Below are 25,699 nucleotides of genomic sequence, written 5' to 3'. Positions count from 1 at the left end.
GAAAGGCAGCACTGTCAGGATGGTTTGCTTGTGCAGCTTTGCCATCTTCCACTCTGAATAGAAATCTTCAATTTACACTTTGGTTTTATTTGGGGATCCTTTGCTTTTTAGTACTTGTCTGTGCAAACTGAGTGTTGTTTGTTTCTTAAGGAGAAAACTGAATGTGTGGCAGAAAGATGCGCAATTTATCCTACAAAAAGGTGGATGGGCACGAGTCAGGAACTGTGTCTGATTCTTTGCCTGAACTTTATTGAGGAAAAAAAATGTGTGGAAAAGATGTATTATATGCATTATTACTTTGAATGCTGATAACATTGTCATTGTTTCTAGGCTGTGAGAAGACAGAAAAGTCTTGAGCAGAGTATTCAGTCTGCGCAGGAGACTGACAAAACCCTGCGCCTGATCCAGGAGTCTCTGGCTGCCATTGACAAGCAGCTGTCAGCCTACGCTGCCGACAGGGTGGATGCAGCGCAGGTCCCTCAGGAAGCACTGGTAAGTTAGACACAGGTTGGCTTACATGTTTACTAGTTTTCTTAATTAACCAAAGAGTGTTTGGTTGTCCCTCAGCCTCTCGTTAAAGAGGATTTGCAACGTGATCAGCGTGAAAGTGCAAGCAAATTTTGTGTGGGATTACTTTGAGAAGTTTAAGCTACTCTCCTAGAAAAGTCCTATTTTCCTTCTGATTTATATCAGATGATGATCAGAAGATCTTCTTTATAGAAGATGTAAAGGACTGTAAATGTCATGGAAGACTATGCAGTAATTTTAAAGGGCAAGGATAAACAACATGATTCTTTAAAATCCAGTTCCCTTCCTTCCTAGAAAAAGGAAACTCAACATCCTCACTACTCTTACATGACTCTTTTGCAAACTTGATTATGTGGTTTATTAATAAATTATTGAAACAAAAACAACATTGATAATTATTTCATAATGTGCACATCAATGTACTTATATTTTAAGTTTTACAGCTCAGGGAAGTTCAATGGGAAAAGCTTTTCCTAATCTTTACACATGGTTTATTTAGCCTTTGAAATAAAAATGTACATCTAATTATCATTTTTGCTCTTTCTTTCTTTAATTCTTTCTTTCTTCTGTAAGGTCTGCTTTACTGCAGCGTTAAGAGGGTAAGAATATGAATTGTATAAAACCAAACATCTCTGCAATAAAACTATCAACACTCCGCAACTTTATATACCTCAGTTTCTCTGGTAATTCCATCTGAATTTAGGCAGTCAGATTATGAAAGTAAACAGGGAAAAAAGCTAGAAGGAAGTTGAAAAAGAGTGCTTTTATAATGATATTATAAGAGATATCTAATAATGGGTTTCTTGACATGCTTGTAGAGTTCTAAATAATGGTAAAAAGTAATAATCTTGTAGAGAGTACCTTAGATAGTCTTAAATATATTCAGAGCTGAATATATGCAGCCCTGAAAATATTTTTTAAAATGTTACTATGTCTTTTCAATTAACAGGTAGATGGGTGTACCTTTCAGTTGCTTTTTGTGTGTGTGTGCTTGGAGGTACATGCAGATATTTTTATGTGTATGTTGGGACTATAAATGCTATATTTGGAAAATGGGATCACATCTGGATTCAGTCTTATTTTGAAAATAATTTTTATCCTACTTCATTTTCTTCTAATTCATATCAGTATAATTTCAGATTTAGAAAAAAAAATGCTTCAGTTTGAATCCTAAACAATTTTAGCTATCTGTTGACTCTCTTGAGTTATTTTTCTTCTTCTTAGGAATATGAATTATGTAGGCAATTTTTTTAAAGAGATAAAAATAGCATTTTTTAAGATATATCACTTTAATTTCTCATCTTCTAATTATATGAAGTGAATACATAAGAAAAAAAATTATATGAAAATGTACTTTTTTTTTTTCTGGTGTGTTTGGACCCTTACATGTTTCACATGTCCAATGGATCCATCTGATTTATGTGCATTGTCAGGTACCATATCGGGAATTACTACAGACTGGGTAAAAGGAAGTAATTCAGAACTTCAAAAACTGAAGCAGAACAAAACCCAATCAACCTTAATTAGCACACTTTCATAAGAAGATTTCAGCTGAGTGCCTTTGTAGAACTTTTTATTTTTCTGGAGATTTTATTGTTTAAAATTAGGTTCACCTGATGGTATTATATCCACTGTGGGAAAACCAGCATAGAGACTGCTGAGATTTTCCCTTTCATGTTTTCATTTTATGGTGCCAGTGAGACCTAATGAAAAAAATATTAACAACTGAACAGGTCTAAAGCAAATATTGAAGTTCTCTGAAGTTCAATTGTGAATCTCCTTAAAATCCTTAGAGAAAGGGAATAAACAGTCATTTTTATGTGTGTAGATAGACTGAGCCATTCCTCCAGCAAAGAGCCACCCCAGCCAGTGGCAGAACAGGCAGATCCTGAATGGCCTCATCTCCTGTGGAGCTCTGCTGGCTCCGTTCTTTTGTGGAGCTGGAAACAGTTCATTCATGTAAGGTACCTTCAGCAGTGTCTGCACAGCTGGAATGGGAATCTTCCAGTCAGTGAGGCTGCTTTCTGGGCAGGGATCAGTTTATCCATGCTGAGGGATTTAGCAACCCATTCAGCAAAATGTGTTGCATTTCTAAAAGAACACGTGGGGGAAATTTATAATCAGGAAGTTGCTGAGCTTGGGGGCTCTGTGTGTTTGCTTCAAAAATTTCAAAGTCATTTAAAGCATTCGTAGGAAGAAGAATCTTTGTTTCAGCTGATCAGAAATTAATCTGAGAAAATAAAATTTTATATTTAGTTCCTCTTTTTTAAGTGAAATGATCAGTTTAGTTTATTCAGAAACTTGACAGAAAGAAAGGGGAGTCCAATGTGTGCTGTTCTTAGGATCACTTTTTCAATGTAAATTCTGTGTGCTTCTTACTCCACCATGTGGCACTGAGACTTTAATGCTAGAAAGCCAATGCTACCTGAATTATTTGGAGTACAGCCGAAGGTGATGTTTTCAGCCAAAAAACCTAACAGCAACCACACAGATAAATCAATTCGGGTTAATCAAGGCCCAGTTGTGACAAAATCTCGAGGGAGTTAAAATCTCAAGCAATATTGCAAAAGGAAAGATTATTTGCTTGATCTCATGATCCTGGTGGAAGAATTTTTCATATTTCTTATCTTACCAAAATGATACAGAGAATTAAGTCATCATCACCAGAATTTGCAGTTGGTGGCTTTTTTTAAAGTATTCTTTAACTGACAGGAGAAAAATAAATCTGTACTGAAAATATTCCATTTGTATGACAAAATATTTTTCAAATAATTACTTATAGCTTTCTTATTCAATGACTCTTGATGGAAGAGAGAATTTTTACTTTGTATTTATGCCTAGTCTGAGTGACTACATGAATATTTTTACATTATGGGAAAGAAAATCAACTTATTTCATGTCTCACCTGCATGTGACAAATCACTTTGTCTGTTGTTCTCCCCAGTCAACTATATAAATTGTGGTGTGGAGAATAACTTAATACTATGTTTTTGAAAAGTACAAAAATAATCTACTTTTGCAATAAAATCCTTGGATATTTTCAGTTCTGTAGAGTAAAGCACAACATGCTTGGCTGTTTTCTAAGTAAAGGTGCCTATTATACTGTTTTTATAATATTGTACTTTGTTCAAAACTAAAGTTAATGGGATGATACAATGGCAGGATGGTTCAGTTGTTCAAGATGTCACTTGACAAGATGATGCTGTGCTTCATTGCCTTCAGACTAATATTTTGGGACAAAGAACTCACAGTTGTCTACTTAGAAAGCATTAAAGTTATCTACACTTTCCTTTCCTCTGATGGAAATTGTGAGGATTGTTTTGTTCAGCCATGTGTGGATCAGTGGTCAGAGGAAAGAGCTGACAAGTTTTATTCAAAAGCTTACATTTTGTTAATATATTAAGTTTGAATATCTATGCAGATTTCTCTACTATGTAGTTTTCACCCTCTACACATCTCCAAAGTATCTGAACACCCTGTTTTAACTGCATTTGTCATGTCCAACTTGCTCAGTATTGCCTTGTCAGTCATGGTTCTACCCTATTCTACTTTTCTTTTCTCATTTGGACTCTCCAGTTAATATTTCTTGAAAGTTAGTGTCCATAACAAAGCATACAGTTTGAGTTAAGAATTATCTACATGTCATTTGTGCTGTAAAATCAACTTCTATGTGCGTTATATGCTTTTGCATATATATGGATAAAAGTTTTGCAAATTCCCTGGAAGATTGCCAGTTATGGCAAATGAGAATCCCTAGCCTGTAGGACACAATAATTTATGCACAGTAGAATTGCTTGGTTACACACAGTACATTCTATTCTGATGTACTAGAAATTAGGTGAAGCAAGTTTTGCTCTATATTAAAATGATAGAAAAGAAATAGACAGGAACCACTGAAAAAAGAAGAGATAGGGATAATACAAGAAAAAATAGTGTTTTCTTATAGATGTTAGGAAGTTCATGCAATAAATTGATGAGTCAGAAGAGACACAAAAGTCAAAGTGGTCATTTAAAAATTGAATGATAATGGAAATCACAGACAAGTGCTATAAATTCTTTTCTATCTGTTAATGACTGATTTAATTTTTCTGCCTGTGAGCAGCAGTAGCAAATAAAAATAAAAAGGAAAAAAATTCTTTCCTTGCTATAAGCATTACTAACTTTTCTTTTAATCTTTCCTCCAATGTGTTTGTTCTCTCCAATTCCACATTTTGATGTCAGAGAAGATGACACTTCATCTCTCTCCTGCAGTGCAGATCAATTTAAAATAGTAAAATAGAACAACCTCTATGCAATGTCCCACAATGCCTAATTGCTTAAACACTGCTCTTATCTATGCTGTGTTGTTCTGACCTATTCAGATAAGAACTGTTCAATTATGAGCTTTTCAGAGTGACTCTGAGGTTGAACAAAGTAAATTGGAAAATGCAACCAAAACCAAGTTTGTTGATGAGGTGGGTAAGAAAACTGTTGAAATGCTTGGTTTTATATAGTATGTTTTTTAGCATTCAGACTGGCTTCGTCCTTTCTTACACAGTTCCAACATTCAAGGCATGAAAAAATTATTTGGCTTCCGGTACTTACTAAATCACCACCCATTTGGTTGATGTGTGGCACAAAAATGGAAGATAATCCTGTTACAATTCAGACACACTTCAGGGGGAAATTTTAAAATTATACAAGGACAAAATAAATGCTCAACAATTAAATAAGCCTCCTCTTCTTGATAGAATCATTCTTTTAATTGACCATTTTTGTTTTCTCAAAAATTAAATATCATATTTTAAAAAGTTATATTATTTGCTCCAGGTGTTTCTGAATGTTCCAGGCCATTCATTAAATAGCCCTGTCAAGGAGAACTGAAAATATTAAAAATCAAAAATATATAGCTATGATAATTTTAGAAGAAAAAAATCATCTAAATTTGGGACTTTCTGCTAGTCATTTTGCCTTTACAAATACTTTGCTTTAGAAAAATATTTTAATTCTCCAAAAAGTACTGAACAATATAGAGTCATATATATATTCTTGCAACTAAACTTAGGAAAGAATAGTTTCATGCATCTTTCTTTTTCTCTTAAAGTTTACTTCAATACATATTCAATATAACCTGCTTTCAGTTAAGTGTTGAAATGCATAAGTGATTGTAATGGCATACAAGTCATTATAACCATGTAATAGCAGAATAAAGGAGGCAGCATATGGTGTACACAGCTTTGTACTTAATAACCTATGAAAATGTGATTAAAAATACACATATATTAGTTTTTACTATTAAAGTTACTGTGGTGTAAGATAAATCTATGTACATATATTTCAAATTATAGCTGGTCTTCAGGGCATCTGAAAAAAACTATATGCCATTTAAAAAAAAAAGATTAAATTAAAAATCACTTTTTAATGCAGGAGTAATGGCCTCAAATGCATCTCATGATGGGAACATATCTTTGTGTCCTTATTTCTTAGGGTAGTTCTTTTCAGTGGTACTGTCTAGCAGTTCTGCTAATAACAATTTCTTATTTTCTAACAATTTAAACATAATTATATGTGAATCTTCCTGAGGTATCAGGAAGATATTTTCTGGGACTTCTTTTCCATTACATTGCACTAGCCAACACTGCTTGAGTTAATTTTGTCTTGTGAGGTTGATTAATGGTGAACCAAAAAAAAGCTGATTTTTTTTTTTGGATCACACTGATTTTGCAGCAAACATAGGAAGCAATATGTGTTAGAAAATACATGAAGTTAGTATAATAATGAACTGTGTGTTGTTGTGCTTTTATCTATAGAAGACTGATACTGAACATTGATTCTGGTCAGTAGTATGCCAAAAATTGTGTACTGTTTTACATATAGCACTGCTCTCTAAGATGAAGGTGATGTTATACTTGCAGGATACTTGATCAGTTTTCTCTCAGCTTGCCTGGTCATACTGTGAAAATGAGAAGAATTAAGAATAGTGAAACAAATAAATTTTCTATTTTTTTCCTATGATTAGTTTTTATTATTCTTACCAATGAAAGCTTGTTTTCCTAAAGAAAAAAGTAAATCCACATTCAGTCCTTTAAGCATCCCATGTCACACTGTGCTGATGTTTCTCTTGCCCTGAGAGGGCCAGAGCTGGACACAGGACTGAGCAGAGGGGCAGGGGCTCCTCCCTCGTGCTGCTGGCAGGGCTCTACAGGCTGGAACTGCTGTCCAACATGGTTCAAAATCAACTGCTCCAAATAATTTGAATAGCATGCAATTTTCCCTCAAACCTTGCTGATTGCTGTCTTTGTTTTCCAACAGAAAATACAATCTGAGTTAACAAGCCACGAGATAAGTTTGGATGAAATGAAGAAACGAAACCGGGGTAAGGATGCAGCCAAAAGAGTGCTTTCCCAAATTGATGTGGCACAGGTGGGCAAATTTTATTTCTACCATTTTTCCTTCTCTTATTCAAATTAGTATGAGTGGTACTATTATTCTACCTTGAAGTGTTCTTAAGGTATCTCTTCTGCTTTAGCTGGTCCTTTCTAGCCAGAAAAATCAGAGTGGGTAAAGCATACCATCCATATCTTCTTCCTGCACATTTTTTTATCCTACCCATCCTGTGTCTTTGGCTGCAGTTCTAAGGAGTGCAGGACTGATGCAGCCAACTGGTAGGGACACCATGTGATAGGCAGTGCTTTGAATACGCTGAAGTTTCAACAGATAAAACTACAGTGGGGCTTTTTTTATGTAAGCTTTGAGGTATTGGAAAATATTTACTGTCAAAAATAGGTTAAAATATTTGGAAATCTTTAGTAGAGCTGCATTTGAAATCCAAATTATGCTGAGCTGTTCAATTCAGACATCAGTTTAAAATGTTAGATTATGCATTATTTCATCTAGCTTAATAGACACAGACCTTCTTAAAAATTAAGAAGACTGAATAAACAACAGTGAGAAATACACATTTTTACCCATTAATAATGGGTTCTTGATTATTTTACTGGTTTGCTTTTTGTTGTTTTGTTGGCTTTTGTTTGTAGGTGGCAAAACAAATTTTCATAGTTCATTAGAAGGACAATTTAACTATTGCCATTTTTTGATCCATCCCTGTCAAGTATGTCTAGGCACCTCAGTTTGGGTTTTAATTTTATATTATGAGTATCATTAATTGCTTTTTAGTGGTTAATTATTTGAAATTAACAAATTTACTTTTTCTAATGTTTCATCTTATATATTGGACTAGATTTCTTTGTTGAGAATATTTATGTTTCCTCAGTTTTCACCCTTTCTTCATACTAACTCACCTTCTGATGGCAGCTGTGAAGTTGCCCATATTTCATCAGCGAAAGGCGGGCATCAGATGACTGTGTAAATAAATGTTTGTGAATTCAACAACATGCAAGAGAGCACAACCCTTTCTGGGTGCCTTTTTTTTTAGTCCACCTCTCTTCAGACATTTTTTTTCTCTGTAAGGTTTCTCTGGTTGAATATGTGCACCAGTATGAGTTTTGAAAAATTGGTGGAGGTCATCTTGAGACACTGCTTTGCTAACATTAGATAAAATATAAACAAAAAGTGGTAATTTACATGCATAATGGAAATATCAACTACCAAAGCAGGTAGAAGCTGAGCCCTTTGTTACATATATTTGTGACTGTATTTGATTTTAGGCCACTGAACTCTCTTGAATACCTTCCCATCATTATGCTACCTTTAGCGATAAAACACATTACAGAAAATCAGTCTTCACTTTCTATTTTCTGAATAGCATTCTCACTTATAAATAATTTCCTCTTTTTTTCACTAAGTAATCTTTCTAATTTGACATATTTATTCTATTATTCAATTACTCGCACATAAAGTAAACAACTATGAAAATAAATGAATGAATTGAGATTTTGCAGCAACTGTTAATGGCAACCAAATTTATCCTGGCTTTTTAGATTATTGTAGGCTGAGAGTTGAGTTCTGTTTTTTAAATTTAAGGGGAAAAGTATGACTAGAAAAATAAAAATCTATTTCTGCCATAATGGTATAGCACCTAGTTAGTCCTAACAGGCTGAGAATTGTTACATGAATGTAAAATCTTTTCTAATGAATAGTTATTTTTTGCAGTACTGAATGTTTTTCTGGACAACTTTTTGAATACAGTTCTCTCAATTGTCTCTTTTCTAGACTGACAAATATGTTAAAGCATACTGACACTTTCAGATAAAGGCCTTTCATTTTCCTGTAATTCTTTGTAAATTTTCTATTTAAAAAATGACTTTTTGAAACAAAGTGAGCAGAAATGAACACATTATTCAGGTACAAAATGTCTTTATACATGACTTTTATGCTGTGACAGGTACAAAACATTTTTGTTTTCTTTATGTTCCAAATTGTTTCAAATACCAAGTTTGATTATTTTGATGCTTTTAAACATTGATATAATATTATTTTAAAACTGTTGGTGATCAATATAAAGATATAATATAGCTGTTATGGTTATCTGAGAGAACTTAAGTGAGAGTGCTAAAAGATAAATTAGATCCTGCTTGTATATCAAGCTTCTTTTCCCCCCTACAGATCCTCAGTACTTTTCAGTTCTTGAGTGACTCTTCACAGATGGCTTTAGTTTTCTCTGCTATTAATATTGTAATTCTCTCTCTTTCTAAATATATTTTAATGTATTGACCAACACAAATGGTTACTGGTACAGATGTAGCAATGCAAGAGTCTCAAAGGATTTGGCCTTCCTCAGACTGGAGAGAGTTAAAAACAAATTACACACAAATTTAGTGTATGCAAACACACTGAACAAAACTAAGGCCGCTTATTCCTACCCTTGTTCCCTACTTTTATTCAGTTGTCCACTTATAGACAGAAAGAATGTCCTTCTTATCTCATTGGATCTGAATTTATTGAAAAGTGTTTAAAGAGGAAAGTTGTTGGGAGGAGCTGCTGGATATTTACACACTTTTCTGTGGTACTCCAGGTTGTCTTCTGCTCATGATTTCTGCCTCCTTTTCAGAAATCTGATAGATGTGGGAAGGCTTTTTAACAATGTATAGATTGATTCTAAGCCTTGTTACAGTTTTTCCTCAAATCTGTACAGCACAGGCCACATTGTGGTGGAATTAAGTTTCCAGGATTTGAAGATAAAAAAATTGGAAATGTGTTTGCAAATGCCAAGTTCCTATTTAATTACTTAGTTATTTCTTAGTAACATTTGTTCTTTTTTTTTTTGTTCCCAAGTGAGTTGAAAAACTTATTCAATAATACTTCACTCTTTACTTCTATAGAGAAATTTGTTCTTTTTCAAGTAGATAATTAAAATTCCTTTTCTTTATTTTTAATTATTTCCCCTTCCCCTGAGCTAGGGAATCATGTGAGCAAGCAGTCTAATTAGTGCACAAAGATAGAAAATTGTAAAAATGGTGAAATTAGAGACCAAACTTGTCACAGATTTTTTTCTGCTTTCAAATTGCTTTCTTTTTATTCTAGCTTATGCTTTTTTTTTTTTTTAATTGAAATATAAATCAATTTTATACTCTAAATCTTGGGGTTTGTGCTAGACCTACTTACTGCCAAGCCACATTATTTAGGTTTCTTTGAAGAACCAAAAGTTTCCTTCCTCATACAAAGAAGAGCAACTGATAGAGTTGAAGAGCATTCACTCTCCCATGTGGATGGCTTATCTTTAAATCATCAAATTTTACTTCTCCCCACACCCCTGAAAATTTTGCATATTGAAAAATATAAAATTTCTGCCCTTCTTTATGTGTGTATTCAGGTTCTTTAGCTGCAGGCTCTGCTGCATCTAGTGCCCTGGATGATGAAAGAATTTTTATCCCCCAGTGCAGACCCAGGATTCTCTGCCACTGACATTTTCTCCAAAAGTTTTATATTCTTTTAATAAGAAATTGCCGATTGGCAATGTATTCCAAGTATTCTGTAACAATGCTGACTTGTCTTCAGCATTGATTTGATTTGATTTCACACTTTCTACTTGCTCATGTTTTCTTTTCAGAAAAAGCTGCAGGATGTGTCCGTGAAGTTCCGCTTGTTCCAGAAGCCAGCCAACTTTGAACAGCGCCTCCAAGAATGCAAAAGAATTCTAGAGGAAGTGAAATTGCAGGTGCCCAAGCTGGAGATGAAGAGTGTTGAGCAGGAAGTAGTACAATCACAGCTGGATCATTGCATGGTGAGTATTCAGGATGCTGTCTTTCTATTTTCTTTATGCAGAGAAAGCTAAAAATTAGAGATTACTGTCCTTAATGCAGATAGGAAACAAAGTATCTGTTACACAAAAAAAATCCAAAACCTAAACAAACAAAAAACCTAGAAAAACAACAAAATTTCCCTTCAGAACTCTAGATGTGCACTTTCACTATGAAAGAATGAGAATGCCAGTTAAGGTCCCTTTCTAATTCCCAGTTCCTGTCCTGCAATTGAATTTATCTCCCCATATTGGCTTTATTTTCTGCAACATTCTACAGTCATGGAACTCTGTGACATAACCAAAAGAGGTATTATGGAACACAAATCTATTTTAACCAGGAAACACAAAGCAAAATGGAAAACCATAGATTAAAACTTCCATGAGGTGGCTTTCTCTCAGTTCAAGAGCAAAAGATGACCTGAATATGTCCTAAAGAATATGAGGAAAATCTTACATATCGCTTTAATATCACTATAATCCTGCTCCCCTTAAATAAATAAAGCTAAGCACCTCATTCTTGATGATGATCATAAAAAGAAGATTATAACAGCAAAGATAGCTGGGTTTCTTGGGGTTTTTTGGGGTTTTTTTGAGGGTTTTTGGGGGTTTTTTTGGGTTTTCTTTTTTTTGGGAGTGGGTTGGACTTTTTTGGGTTTTTGTGGGTTTTTTGGGTTTTTTTGGTTTTATTTTTTCCAGCTATGTTTGGTTTGTTTGTTGGGGTTTTTCTGTGGATCTTGTTTTTACTGGGGCAATGACATGCCTGAAGGTTTTCCCTTCCCAAACTCCTTCAGATGTAAATGTAGAAAGCATTTAAATTTTAAAAATGAGCATGGGGCAAGTCAATGTTATTGCTTTACATCTTTCATTTTTCTTGAATGAAAGAAGAAAAAATTTGCACTTTAATTCATATTCTAGTGAGAATGGCATTTTTATTAGAATGATGTGGCAGCTAGAAGTTCTGTACTGAATTAATATGTCTTCACTCAGCAGCTGGCTTTTGCAGCCCTGATGTATTTTGTGGAAAACCTTTAGTGATTTTAGAGCATCTTTAACTAATAGGATTCTCATAATGTTCTTCCTGTTTTTCAAAATCAAGTTGTAGTATAGATTAGGAATTTAGACAATTTATGTTTATCATACAACAGCTTCCTAATTTGTTGTCCTCTTTTCAGGAATGAAGAATTTATTATCACATTAAGCACCTTGAAAGGAGTTAGACTATATACATTCTACTCTAAGTAAATAAATTAGTAATTGTATGTCCACCTCATTTTGTTACTTTTATTAATGAATTTTTGAGAGTATGACAATAAATATAGGGGTAATCCTCTATCCTTCCAGTCCCTAGATTTAGCAGTATGAAAAAAATGACAGATTTTAAAAACTAATGGGTATTTGTTGTTCAAATACATCCAGCATTCTGTATGAGTTGACAGAAGATATCTCTTGTTGTTTTAAATACTGCATTCTCTAAGTTTTAAAACAACCTGTGTCACTGACTAAACCAACTAATAATGATGTGTACTTTCTCATGTATAACATTTCTAATACTAAAATTAGTTTAGTTGTTAGTTTAGTTAATTAGGCTTTAGGGACATGTTGGTAAAGATGGACTTTTCTGAATATGGATTCTGAACACTTCCAATGGTCTTTTCCATTTTTCTTGTTTTAATGGTGGTGTTTCACTTTAATATTTCTTTTTGATTAGAAATTATATAAAAACCTGAGTGAGGTGAAGTCTGAAGTGGAAACAGTGATAAAAACTGGGAGGCAGATTGTTCAGAAGCAGCAGACTGAGAACCCAAAGGAACTGGATGAAAGGCTTACAGCTTTGAAGCTGCAATATAATGAATTAGGTGCAAAGGTAAGTTCTGTGTTTTTAATATAAAACCATGTACTGGCAAAGTGAAAAGTAATCTTGGTGTGGTAAGTAAATGGGATTTTTTACTGGGTCCTTTCAAGGTTGTTCCAGTGGGAGAGAAGGAGTGGAGGCAAAGGCAATCACCAGCATGGCTATTCAGTTGCTCTGAAGAAAGAAAACAACAACCTAGGAAAAGAAAAAATGTCCTCTATTGCAATTCAAAATTCTAGTTTCTTAATAATGTATTTTTTTTCCCTCTAGTTCATTGTTTTTTAGAGTTCAGATGGGGGATGTTGTTTCATTCTGTTGCCTCAAAGAATCACTTCAGATTAGGAAATTACTTAGATCAAGTTTTACTTATAGGTCTGCTTCATAAAAGAGAAAAATCTGCCTTTTAAATTACTACTGCCTCTGACTGTATAGATCTTAAAATATATAATTTCCATTTCTTGCTGTTCAAAAATCTGCTGTTCAAAAAACCTCTTGTCACTGGAGCTTTCCTCAAGAGGCACTTGTGCAAAACCTAAACAGAGTAGGATGGACAGGGACCTAACCAATATTAACTAGAGTCAGAAGAGACATTGTGGCATTATCCTAAAGAAGACTTCATTTAAATAATTCAGTTAACACATATCCTTCATTACTCTGTTTAGTTTCTCTTGCCCTCATTAGAACTTCTGAAAGAACTTCTGAAAACTGTAGGATGAGATTGAGTTTGGTGCTGTGACTGGATGAATGAAAATTGTAAATGACCGATAATACCCGTCTGTTTATTTCTAAAATTTATGCACTTGAAAAACACAAAACAGGACAGGAAGCAAATTCTTAATTTTAAAATTATAAATTATTCAAATAATAAGTTATTAATAGCTAGGAAAATGAGCCCATGGTAATCCTGAGAGCCAGTATGTGGTTTAAACAGATAATGAGACTCAAACCCTGGTCACTACAGTATGATAAAGCAATAAGAGTTATGTTACTTTTGACAGAGATAATGCTCATTAGGGAATCTGAATATAAACAGTTCTCTCTTTCTAGAAAGTAAAGGTATTAAGAGACATCAATCTTTTGAGTGTCAGGAAAACTGGAGTCAGCTTCAGTAGGTGCAGATAGCTGTCCTTTGGGATTGGATAATACGTTTGATCTCTCCATTATTTTAGAAATAACTGTGGCATTTATGTTTAACTTAACAGCAAACAGGTGCTATTATTGCAGGAAACCTCTCTTATCTAATGAAGGGATAAAAATGTACCATTAGGGATCCATTAGTGACTTGAAGTGAGCCATATTGCAAATTGATGTGTCTCAAAAATGTGCAGTGCTGGGCTTAGCTCTGCTACCCTAGGTGGAATTTCTCAAATTTAATTTTACTCAGCATGGTAATTAACAGTTTAAGAGAAAGTCACAGAAGCCCAGAAATATAGAAATAAAGTAATTGAATAGCCATTATCAGCACTAATTATTGCATGGAGACAAAGACCTTTTAAGAGAAAAATAACAATATTTATAACTAATAGTAAGTCTCAGGACTGAAACTTATGGTCTGAGGGAAAAACATGTCTTCAAGAATAGGTTCACCTGTGTGATTTTGTAAGTACTGTTTCAAAAGACCCCCTCATAAATAAACTCACGATCACATTTTCTGACCCAGAATGCCTTTAGAGGGCACTGTTTCCTATTTTTTTGTAGAAAATACATCTTTACATTTGAAGTACTAACAAACTGATTAATCAGTAACCCCTGGATATATGCAATGTATATGGTGATATTGCATTATTTATATAATAAACACATGTTAGAGATGTATATAGGAACACAACTATTCTCTCTGTGTTTTGACAAGTATCAGTAACTTCATTTTGTAATATACCAAGTGTTTAAAATTCTTAAACAGGCAATCAGGCTCAGGATAGTGCACTTTGCATTGTATTGCTGCTAAGTAATGTTATTTACAATTGTTATTACACTCTTCAGAAGAAGAGGGGGAAAACCTGGCTCCATGTGTGAATAGAGCTCTAAAAAGCTGAGTTTTATGGTCCTTCCCAGGGATTTACCTCTTGGCCTGACTGTAAGTTCTGTGGTCTCATTTAATAAATTTGGCATGCAAGAAAGCACATAAAGCATATTCAGTGAAAAATGTTATGAGGGTTCAGTAGTAAGCCTTTACAGAGTGATAATAAATTATCAGGACACTTTATAGCTTATTCCGTAGGCAAATCTCATCTCCTTACTCAGGGATAGCAAAAGCCATGTACCTAACCTTGTACCATCCTGCTACATATTAAAATCTCAAATTCTCCTTGGCAGCTGATCTACAAATCTATTTGATCATTGTACCACTACTTGTCCTTAATGGCAAAGTAGAAAATAGTTTTAGTAGATGCAGTTCTCTACCACTGTAGAAAGTTTTTTTCTATTTTAAAATGCTTAAATACAAATCAGCAGCTGCAGTCTTAATGGGATTACTATTTGACATTCAAGCTAATTAGGAGTTTCTTTTAAGTATTAGTGATCTATGGGACACTTTTAATCCTCCTTCTCTGATTGGATTTTTTTCAACTTCATCACAGCATAATTTATTAATTTTTATTTTCTGCTACTAGTTGCCTGTTGTCTATTGTAGTGTAGTCTCCCTAACTAAGTTCTATTAATTTACTCTTCTACTTTCTCTGCTAATTAAGTAAAACCTTTTCTTCTTCTCCCTGAAGAGTCTCAGGGCTTGCAAGAAATTCTGTATTTGCCCTGTTCTTTCAAAATGCGTGTGAGACAGTCAAGGCAATATAAGTACTCAGCCTTCTATCCAGGTACCATGTACCAAGTTTAAAAGACCTTTAAAGCAGAGGTCATCCTGAGTATTTTACATCCAAAAGATTCAGAAAATTGAAACCTTAAAGTTAAATGTGCTGCTTTGGTTTTACATTATTCAGTGACATTGTGTTTCAAGTTTTCAGGCTTTTTTTGGCTTATATGTCTTTTCTTCCATGCAGCTTAGCTACACAGAAAAAAACCTTGAGGAATCCCAGTTCCTACATGGCCACCTATATTAAAATATGCCCTTTGAAGGGTTTTGACATCTATGTTTTGTCTCTAGGAAAAACTGTTAGTTCAGTTGTTCTAAATTAATTTGCTATTCACAACTTCAAAACAGAGGAGGAGGAGGTGGAGCTCTGTTAGTAGTTCACATTCAATGCATGCTTATGCACATAATTTTCTTGTAGGTGTTTGCATTCTAGCAGCAAAATTACTGATACTGAGAGCAAAAAAATCAAGACCTAACTGTACTAAAAGTGCAACTTTACCTGTGGAATCCCAAGTCTAGATTTTATAGAAAGGTGGCCTACGGAAAATGTCATATGAAAGCCATCGGACCTGCTACACTGAAGGGTTAATAATCACAATTATTCTTTCTGCAGGTGACAGAAAAAAAGCAGGAGTTAGAGAAATGCTTGAAGTTGTCCCGGAAGCTGCGGAAGGAGATCAATGCCCTGACAGAGTGGCTCGCAGCGACAGACGCGGAGCTGACAAAGAGATCGGCGGCACAGGGGATGCCGAGCAATTTGGATGCTGAAATTGCCTGGGGCAAGGTAACAATGCAGCACACACGTGTGAATATTGCAGAAAGGTAGATTTCTTTCGTGATAAAGAAAAGGAATTAACAATTCTGGCGTTTTAGTTAGTGGAACTTTGTGAATGTTTTGGCATTATCTCGCATTAACATTAACGCTCAGAAAAGTTTAAACCTTCTTGTCTCTTCAGAGATCAATAGCACAATTCACCTTCACATTGCATTAATCTTCACTGAGATGAATTTAAAGTTACAATTTAATTTTTTAGAGTACTATGAATCAACCACCCAGTATCCACAAAAGTAGAGATCTCTTACACCATTCTACTGATGGTTAGAAAGGTATTAAACAGTAGATGAAAGATTAAAGATGCCAGAACACTATATGTTCTACGTGTTCACATAGCAGCCAGGATATTTGTTTTCTTACTCTTAGATTTGTAGCTCATTCCTTTGCATTCTGAGGGCTTTCTACTTTCATGAGACTTTACCCTGAACTGATCTTTCAGGTTAAAACTCAAAGCCTAAAACAAAATTTTCCTCAAAATCACAGTTTAAATAAACATTTTACAGAAACTGAGGAATGCAAGATGTCTGTATAAACAGAGTATTTCTGTGTGATGCTAAAAATTGGCTTGTTATTACTCAGCAGTAGCTAATCTATTTAATTTTCTACACATGTAATAGAAATCCAATCTAGCTGAGGTCATAAACAAACCAAGTAATCATTATTCACAAAACAAAAATCTGCATTTTAGAGAACACTATGGTCGACATTATCCAAAGCTTCAAAATTTCAAGTAACTGGGTGCAGCCAGCAGCATTTTGAACAAGTGTTTCTATATAATTTCAAAACAAAAAAAAATCCCCTTAAACAGTATTGGAGGTTTGGGAAAAAAAAGACCAAAACCACTTCTGCTTTGTTTAATGGGAGAAATACTCTAAACATTTTACTAGTTTCACTATGCAATATAGAAATAATAATGAATTATACACAAGCAATCTTCCTGATTTTTAATCGCAGTGAAGATTCAAGGCGATTGAGTAAAATTTCTTTTGTGGTTATTTTTTTTGTTTGTTTGTTTTTAACTAATCCTTTGAAGCTTCTGAGCATGATAAAGTGTCTTTAGCCTTAAAATGCAATGATGATTTGCAAACTAATAGCAATACTAAGAATAACAACAATAACAATTTAAAAAACCCATAGTCTACATATCTTTTGTTAGATTTGGAATTCTTTGTTTTTTTGGTCATCAGTCTCTAAGAAAGACAGTATTTTAAAAGTGATATCCAAAAATATCAACTTTCTCTCTTACTAACTTACAATTACTGCTTTGACTACTGCAGTTTTCACTTCAAATCAAAACCTAAATCCCTGCAACCCCCATTGTTCTCTCCTATTGTTGCCTGATGTTTTCTCATTTTCACTTGTGGATTTTTCTGCAGTAAATTTTGCACAGTTCCTCTCATTTCTTTGGACTGATATTGTGATCTTAGAATCATAGAATCGTGAAGGCTGGAAAGACCAAGGTTCTGGAGTTCCACCTTTGGCCGAACGCCACCATGCCAATTAACCAAGCACTAAGTGCCGTGTCCAGTTGTTTCATCAACACGTCCAGGGATGGTGAATCTGCCACTTCCCTGGACATCCCATTCCAGTGCTTAAATATCCAGTTTGAACACCCCCAGCTCCCTCAGCTGCTTCTTACATGAGTGACCCTCCAGACCCTTCCCCAGCTCTGCTGCCCTGCTCTGCACTCACTCCAGCCCCTCAGTGCCTTTCCTGCAGTGAGAGGCCCCAAACTGGACACAGGATTTGAGGTGTGGCCTCACCAGTGCCGAGCACAGGGGGACAATCCCTGCCCTGGTCCTGCTGCCACACTATTGCTGACCCAGGCCAGGTGCCATTGGGCACACCTGGCTCACATTCATACCTGTCAACCAGCAACCCCAATTTATTTTCTGCTGGGCAGCTTCCCAGTGACTCTCTAACACCCATAACAAAGGATAAATGTCATATATTTAAGAGACAAATTAGAAAATCTTCATGTTTTTAACATCCCCAAACTGACTTGCTAGGTAGTTAAGCCATTCACCCGGTAAAATAAAAATAATCTTCAGTGGTGACTACACAGTACAGTTCTACTGAAACAGAAACATGCACTTCATGTTCCTGTCATACATATATGCAGGCTTACATACATACAGATGTATGTAGTTTCTCAGGGGTTTAAAGAGAAAGATTTGTCCTTAATATCACTTTATTGTTAAATACAAACATTAGTGATTCTGAAGTTGCATAATTAGGACCTAAAACCTGATGATTAGTGCACCTGCACAGTGGGAAGCCTTTGTTATGTCTTAAGCTTGCTACAACAAGTACAATGTATTCCTTATCTGAAGACAATTAAAAAAAGTAAAAAGAGCTAACTAAAATAAGAACTATTAACATGAAAAAAAATATATTAGACAGGAACCATGCTGCCTTCTAATCTTAAAGAGTGCCGTTGAGTATTGTGAATTCTCACAGGGAATTGATACATAAAGTTTTGAAGGAAAAGCTGGTAAAAAGGATATTTTGGCTTCAAATACTCCCCAAAGCCTTCACTACAATTTAAACTCATGTAGTACCTCAGCTCTTCCCCTTCAATCAGTTCATCACTAAAATAAGAACAAACAATTTTGGGTGAGAGCAGCTGCCTCTTGGCAAAATACGTATTTACTGAGTGGCTTTCAAAATTCCATTTTAACATTGTCTTTTAGGAAATATAAACAAATATTCACATATATGTAAGCAGACTTCTAATGTGGAACAATCCAACAGGTAGTATATGTGGCAAATCCTAGACTTACAAGTGTAAATATTTACAGAAATTATGTGGATTGTGCTTTTTCCTAAAGAATCTGCTCCCACTAGGAGACAGTGCTGCATTTTATCCTGGACACATTAAAATTCTTGTGGGGACTTCATAAATAAGTACGATGCTGCTGCTCCTGTGTGGATTTCATTGAGGCATCACACAAAATTGTACATCAATAATTTAGTCCCCAGAACCAGAGCCTCACAGTAGCTGATTAATGTCACAGCTTTGGGCTTTGGACTTCCTGGGTAAGTAGGCTGCCAAAGACGGTAACCAATCTAATGAAATGTACTGGGAGATGAATTAAGCCCAGCAGATTCCCATTGTGACAAAAGTCTGCAGAAAAACAAAGATGGAAAATGGAGAGAGAGAGAGAGAGAGGAGAATTCAATAGTGCAAATGAACTGAACATTGGATGTGTGCTGCTGTCGATATATCTAAGCAGAGAGCTAATAATCTTCTTTCTTTACAGGACGAGGAAGCAGTTATATTTATTAGTGCACTTATTTCTAATTCATTTTCAGCACCCAAGTCTTCTTAAAAGTGAAGATTACTCAGAGGGTTACAAAGATAATTATAGAGTTGACAATAAAAGAAATCATACATCTGAACGTTGTCTTCAAGGTATAAACACCTTGAAGTAAAAAGGAATGTCCATCTTGAAAAGGAAAAGAAGCTAATGAAAGATGCCATTAATCTGGACATCAAGGGAAATGTGGTATTTGTTCCTGTGTAGAATTTTTCAAGGAATGGAACAAAAACTTGGCTGAGTTATGTGAAATGAGATGAGCAATATACTGAAGACTGTAAATCCTGCCTTTCTGCTCAGTAGAGACAAGTTAAATCTTTCCATTTGAATTCAGCTCTGTTTATAATAGATAAGAAAAATGACACGCGGGTGGAAAGATAGTCATTAAACATCGTATATTAGAAATCCATTTATAATTAGAATTCTGATTTAGTGAACATATTTATCACTGAAGACATTAACAACTGCAGGGTTTATTTGTCTTTTAATCAGGAGCTGGACTGATAAGAATTACATTGCCAGAAAACCATGTTCTTAAAAAGGAAATGGCAGATGGTATTACCAGGAAAATTCCGTATCACTCCCTACTATCAGCAGTATGACATTGCCAATGCTTTAATCTGATTTTTTAACACAGTGTGTAATACCAGTGAGTATAAAGTTGACTTGAAGTACTTAGAATTACATTTAGCAGCATATTTCCTGTCAGTAATATCCATAGAAGAAGACAAACTGTAAATTGTGTCAACTGATTCATAGTCACTGGCCAAAATGCAATAAAAAATAAAAGACGTGCTGTAAATAAACAAATAAATATGTATAATCAACCACTGAGAAGACCATAATGTCAGCTTCTGATTAATTCTGCAATCCCACCTGTGAGAGCTGAGCCACCAAATTTCTTTTAGAAAGATTCTGATTGCAGAGTATTTTCAAGTAATCCAAAGATCACAGGCGGTGTAAAGGCACAGAGAAGTTTTCTTCACTCATTCATTGTTGTTGTGTTTTTTAATCTGCATATGTTAATGACCATCATGACTAAATATACTATCCCTTGCATTTTCTTTCAATTCTGGTTTGTTTGGAAAAAACTATCATTAGTTCATCTTGGTACATAGTCATTTTATCATTATAAAATATAGCTCAGAAGCTCTTTTTACCACATCTTCAGAAAAACAAACCAAACCAACAAAATATTGAAATAATAATTTAAAAATCCAAAACAAAAAAATAAAATCCACAAAAACACCAAGAAACCCATTTCTATGTAACTTCTGTTTACAAACACAATTAATTTCTAGTTGGTATTTGATGATGGGATGAATGTACAAAAATCATCACAGTAAACCAAAACCATAAAAAAAAAAAAAAGAAACAAGAAAACAAACCAGTTGTAACTGTTTTGTAAAAAACACTGTAAGTATATTTTAGTAAACTGAAAGATAAAGAGTATTCACAGTGCAGTGGGATCAGAGACAGGATTGTGAACACCACTCAAAATGTAAATATCTGCTCAGGGAACTGCAATTATTTGTTCTAACATGATTCATCCTGTCATTCTATGGATCCATATGTAAAGTAGGGAAAATATTACCTACTGTATGCAGCTACAAACCACTTATAAATTCCCAGCAAAGCTCATCCCTGTGACTTTACATGCTGCAGCATGGTTTCCCTTCGGCACAGATTTCAACCTATCCAAAGCTGTGTTTTTAAACAGAACTTTTATTTTGTACTGCAACTCCTTTCCTGAGGTTCTGATGAATGAAACTGGCACAAGGGAAGCTCAGATTCTCCCTCTTTCCATTCTGATGTTTCTGGGAATGGGATTAGAAACTAATCACCTGAGACATGCTCTGCATGCAGAGTTGCACCAGGGTCTGTCCGATTGCTTTGCTTTCCTGGATGCCAGGAACCTAGATGCCATTTCTCCTTGGAATGTTCAATGTTATCACTGAAGACATTAACAACTGCAGGGTTTATTTTTCTTTTAATCAGGAGCTGGACTGATAAGAATTAGATTGCCAGAAAACCATGTTCTTAAAAAGGAAATGGCAGATTATATTACTGGTGGTGTTCCATGGTGGTGTAATCCCCCAGTTTTGTTTAAAGCAGACGACCAACATTTTTCTTATGACCATGAGTGAGAAAAGAAACAGTTCCTTAAGAAGCAAAGGAAACATTTCAACCAGTGAAACACAAATTAATTGTTTGGGTCAGAGAATTTCCATGGTAGTATTTTGTGCCAAATATCCATAACTGGTACTTCAGAAACATGGAAGTACAGGAGCTTCTTCCAAAGAGGCACTTCAAAATTTAGTCTAACTGAATAACTGGGTAGAGATTCACATCATCTTAACTTTTGTTAACTTTTGTATCTGCTAGTAGACGTGATCCTAAATAGTGGCATATGTAGAGAAGTGCTATATGTGTATATATATCCTTAATATAATCTGTATAATTTGTATACATATTTTAATGGAGATATCTTTCCTGGAAGGATTTATGCAGCCTTTCTATTCCAGCAGATAATACACACTTGGATAAGAGTTTGTTTTATAAATAAATATACTAGTTTTAAAAGAAAAAAAAATAATGTAACAACTTCATTATAATGATAAACAGTAGAAGAATATAATCTTTTTTGGAGTTGTTCAACATTGTTGATAAAGTTTCACAGCTGTAAGTGAATGCTCAGTGTTAGGATTTTTAGTTCAATCTTTTGTTTACATGTTTTTGTTTCCCCAAGATGCCATGATTATATCAGAAAAATAGCTTCTTCACAACTGCTACATTTCTGTATTTTATTTATGTAACAATGTTTCACCCTGATAAGCACACAAAATCAAAATGTATAAATTGCTTAGTCCTTCTGGGAAGAGTTTAACCACTTTATTTGTTGATGTTTCATCTTGTACACATTGCGGTAGTGTTTGGGACTTGGGGGTTTGGAGATTTTTTAAGGTTTTACGTGTTTAAAATGTAATTTTTAACTTGCAAAGCTAATTCTATTAATTCTGTAATTTAAATTCTACAACTTTCTTATATGTTTTCAAATAAACCACACAGCTGGAATGCAATTTCATGTTATGGCAACCAGAAAGGAGCTTAAATCCAGCAAGGCTGTGTGAAACTCGCTCTTTAAAAATTAGAATTTAAAAGCCACTCCTTGAGTTATACTGAAATAATCTTATTTAAATCCTGACATCATGACACATACTTCTTTGTTTTATGAAATGTTGTTGAATTAATAGTAGTACTTTTGATTTTTTTTCTTACAGAAAATTTAACAGTGCTGTTATATTGCAGTGAGTAAAGTACGTGTAGACTATTACTTTCTAGTAATACTGGAAAGAAAAATGGGAAATTCTTAGGAATATAATGAAGAGATGCCAAATAAAAAAAACAAACCAAAAAGGTCTTATTGAAGTTGTGAAAGCAAGTCAGTTTACCTTACCAGTTTTCATAACCTACAGAGGAAGTCGTAGCTGATAATGCAGAGGGGAATCCCACTGACTTTACAGACCCTGCTAGTTTTTCAGTTGTAGTCAGAACTTGTAATAATGGAGATTTAAAGTATTGAGGAAGATGCTTTTGTCCCTTCAGTGTTTTGTTGAGGGCCACAATGTTTTTTAAGAGAATGACAGGAAATGTGATTCATGTGTCTTACTTGCAATTACACGAGGGAGTTAGAATCCATATTGCCCAGAGGTGCATTAAGTCTTTAGTTTACAGTAATTCTATATTTTGAAAGGAAATAATATGTTTCTTACACATAGGGAATTACACATCTGGTTTTTGGGTAACAGTTTTGTTTAACAGACATTTAATTGTTTAGTCCATCTGTTTACTAGGTGGGATTAATATTTATTTATATACCCCAAGATTGGTCAGCATTTTCATAAATGTAAAATAAAAAAGAAACCACAACCCATGGTAAATATACTTCAGAGAGTCTTTTCCAAATGAAAGAAAATAGTTTAGAAAATGAAAGAAAGCTGATCAAAATTTTCCATCTTCAATTGAGGGTAAATTATATCCTTTGTGTTATTCTTTTTTCATGATGACACTTTGCACCTGCTGTGAAACAAATATAACATTACTAGAAGAAGGCATGTTTTTCTTTTAATCTGACAAGAACCTGCTGAAATTTTAAACTCTCCTTTTCAAATTCTATAATTATATAGTATATTGCTAATAATTTGCATCAATTATGCCTTGGTTCTATTACATATCCTGTGTATTTTAGAAAATTGATAGCATGGGGAAAATTGCTCATACTTACATGAAATACTAGTGTAAAAGTTTTTTCTGTGAAATAACATTGCAAAATGAGATCCTGAATTCAGTTAAGCATAGGAAGCGAGCTGCTGCTTTAAACATGACACACTGAATAAGTTGAAGGTACTATTAAGGTTCTATTTTACCAAAAAGAAAAATTTTATACTGTCTTTATTGAAAAATGAACATTCTGCTTTCACTGTCAATACACTATCCACAAAATAATACTGATCTGTGACCATGAGAGATATGATAGTGTAGAGGTCATAAAGGTGGGGTTCTGCTGCATAACAGCATTCATCCTGAGATGGAAGTATTGGTTTTGCCATTTTTTTGAAGAGCCATTGTTTGAAGAGCTTTTTTTATTTTACTGTATTTAGGTTTCTGTGAGACATCCATGTCTCTGAAGACCAGTGCTTCTTCCTTCTCTACTAAGTTCTGTTTGTGTTCATCTTGGAACACTTTTTGCTTGCAGTTTTATTTTATAAGCAGAGATTTATATGCCTGGACCATTGCTATCAGGTGCCGAGGATCTCAAATAAATTTCTCTCATAAAAACAGTTATATGTGAAATTAGGTGTAAGGAGTTGTGCCTTTCCTTGAGTATTCAGTAAGACTGCTGTACTTTGTACTGTGTCATCTCACTGTTTAGTATTTAAACACCTGCTTTTTTTACATGTTGTCTAAATATGTTGGGATTTGTTCCTTTTGTTAGACATCTTGTATGTTGCAGTGAATATTAAGACATGAATAATAAGTAAATTATGTAACCTTACACATCAGATCTATAAGGTAAGATAACAGTGGGAAGAGATGCTGGAAATCTCACTTTATAGCAATGCATGTGTTGTAGTCAATCAGGCTTAGAAATGCTATGGTCTATAGCTTATTTTTAGTATTTTGGTTTGCAGATTGAAATCTCAAGTGAATGTAATGAAAATATGCATTTCTACAATTAGGAAACAAGTTTAACAGAAGAAAATATCATGCTTTCTTCTGAAAAAGATTGCAATGACAAATAATAAAGTAATAAAATATTTACTAGACTATATTTGATGGCATTTTCTGTCTTAAGGTGTCACCATGATGGTGTATTATTGTCCCAATTATTATGTAAGCTGTATGTACTATTTGATAACTACCTGATTTTATTATATGAAAATTAACTTTAATATCTCCATATAAATATTATGAAATGTTGATTCATTTTTAATAATTAAGTATTGAAACTATATTTTGAACACTGAAAGATAATTTGCATTTTTTGAAAATTAGGCTTTTGCAAGAAGATGAAGAATATATTCAATTTTATCACAGCTCAAGAGAAACAATTTGCTTTCTATTTGCTGCTCTTTACAGAATGCCTTTCCTTCCTATAGGAAGCAAGACTGTGCGTTCTAGTATAAACTTGCTGCCTGATTTAACATTTCATGTTCTTAGTGGGGGTAATTTCTAATTCCCAGAAATTTTATTTCTTGTTCTGCTCATGTAGGCAACGCGGAAGGAGATTGAGAAACGCCAGGGCCAGCTGAAGAGCATCAGTGACTTAGGAGAGAATTTGAAGGCAGTGATGAAAGGAAAGGAAAGTCTTGTGGATGATAAACTCAGCCTGCTGAACAGCAACTGGAAAGCGGTAACTTCACGTGCTGAGGAATGGTTCAATCTCTTACTGGTAAGGAAAATGCATTTCTTCACACAGAGGAAATGTTGGTTTCCAGCTGTACATGCCCAGCCTTACAGAAGTGCTTTTTCTGGTGCCTTGGACTGTGCTTATTGAATACACAGGTACACAGGCAATCAGATTGATTGTTGCTTAGTACACTGTGTATGTTTTGGAAATCTCATTGATTACCAAGTGGAATCTTGATTGTTAGCAGTTTGCAATCCTGTCTGT

The 25,699-nt window shown here is 34.4% G+C and overlaps 1 protein-coding gene across 2 annotated transcripts in view; it reads left to right on the top strand.

Annotated features, from left to right (window-relative positions):
* DMD (dystrophin) overlaps positions 1-25,699 on the top strand; it is a 1,160,174-nt gene that overhangs the window by 528,887 nt on the left and 605,588 nt on the right. For both annotated transcript variants that reach the window (XM_059491405.1, XM_059491401.1), the window contains exons 30-35: positions 331-492; positions 6,820-6,930; positions 10,517-10,690; positions 12,417-12,572; positions 15,983-16,153; positions 25,298-25,477. In XM_059491405.1, coding sequence (XP_059347388.1) covers positions 331-492; positions 6,820-6,930; positions 10,517-10,690; positions 12,417-12,572; positions 15,983-16,153; positions 25,298-25,477 — 954 coding nt within the window. The remainder of the gene's footprint in view (positions 1-330; positions 493-6,819; positions 6,931-10,516; positions 10,691-12,416; positions 12,573-15,982; positions 16,154-25,297; positions 25,478-25,699) is intronic.

The sequence above is a fragment of the Ammospiza nelsoni genome, chromosome 2, assembly GCF_027579445.1.
Source record: "Ammospiza nelsoni isolate bAmmNel1 chromosome 2, bAmmNel1.pri, whole genome shotgun sequence".
Lineage (NCBI taxonomy): Eukaryota > Metazoa > Chordata > Aves > Passeriformes > Passerellidae > Ammospiza > Ammospiza nelsoni.
Note: the sequence above shows the minus strand (reverse complement) of the source record. Positions and strands in the feature narration are given on the sequence as shown.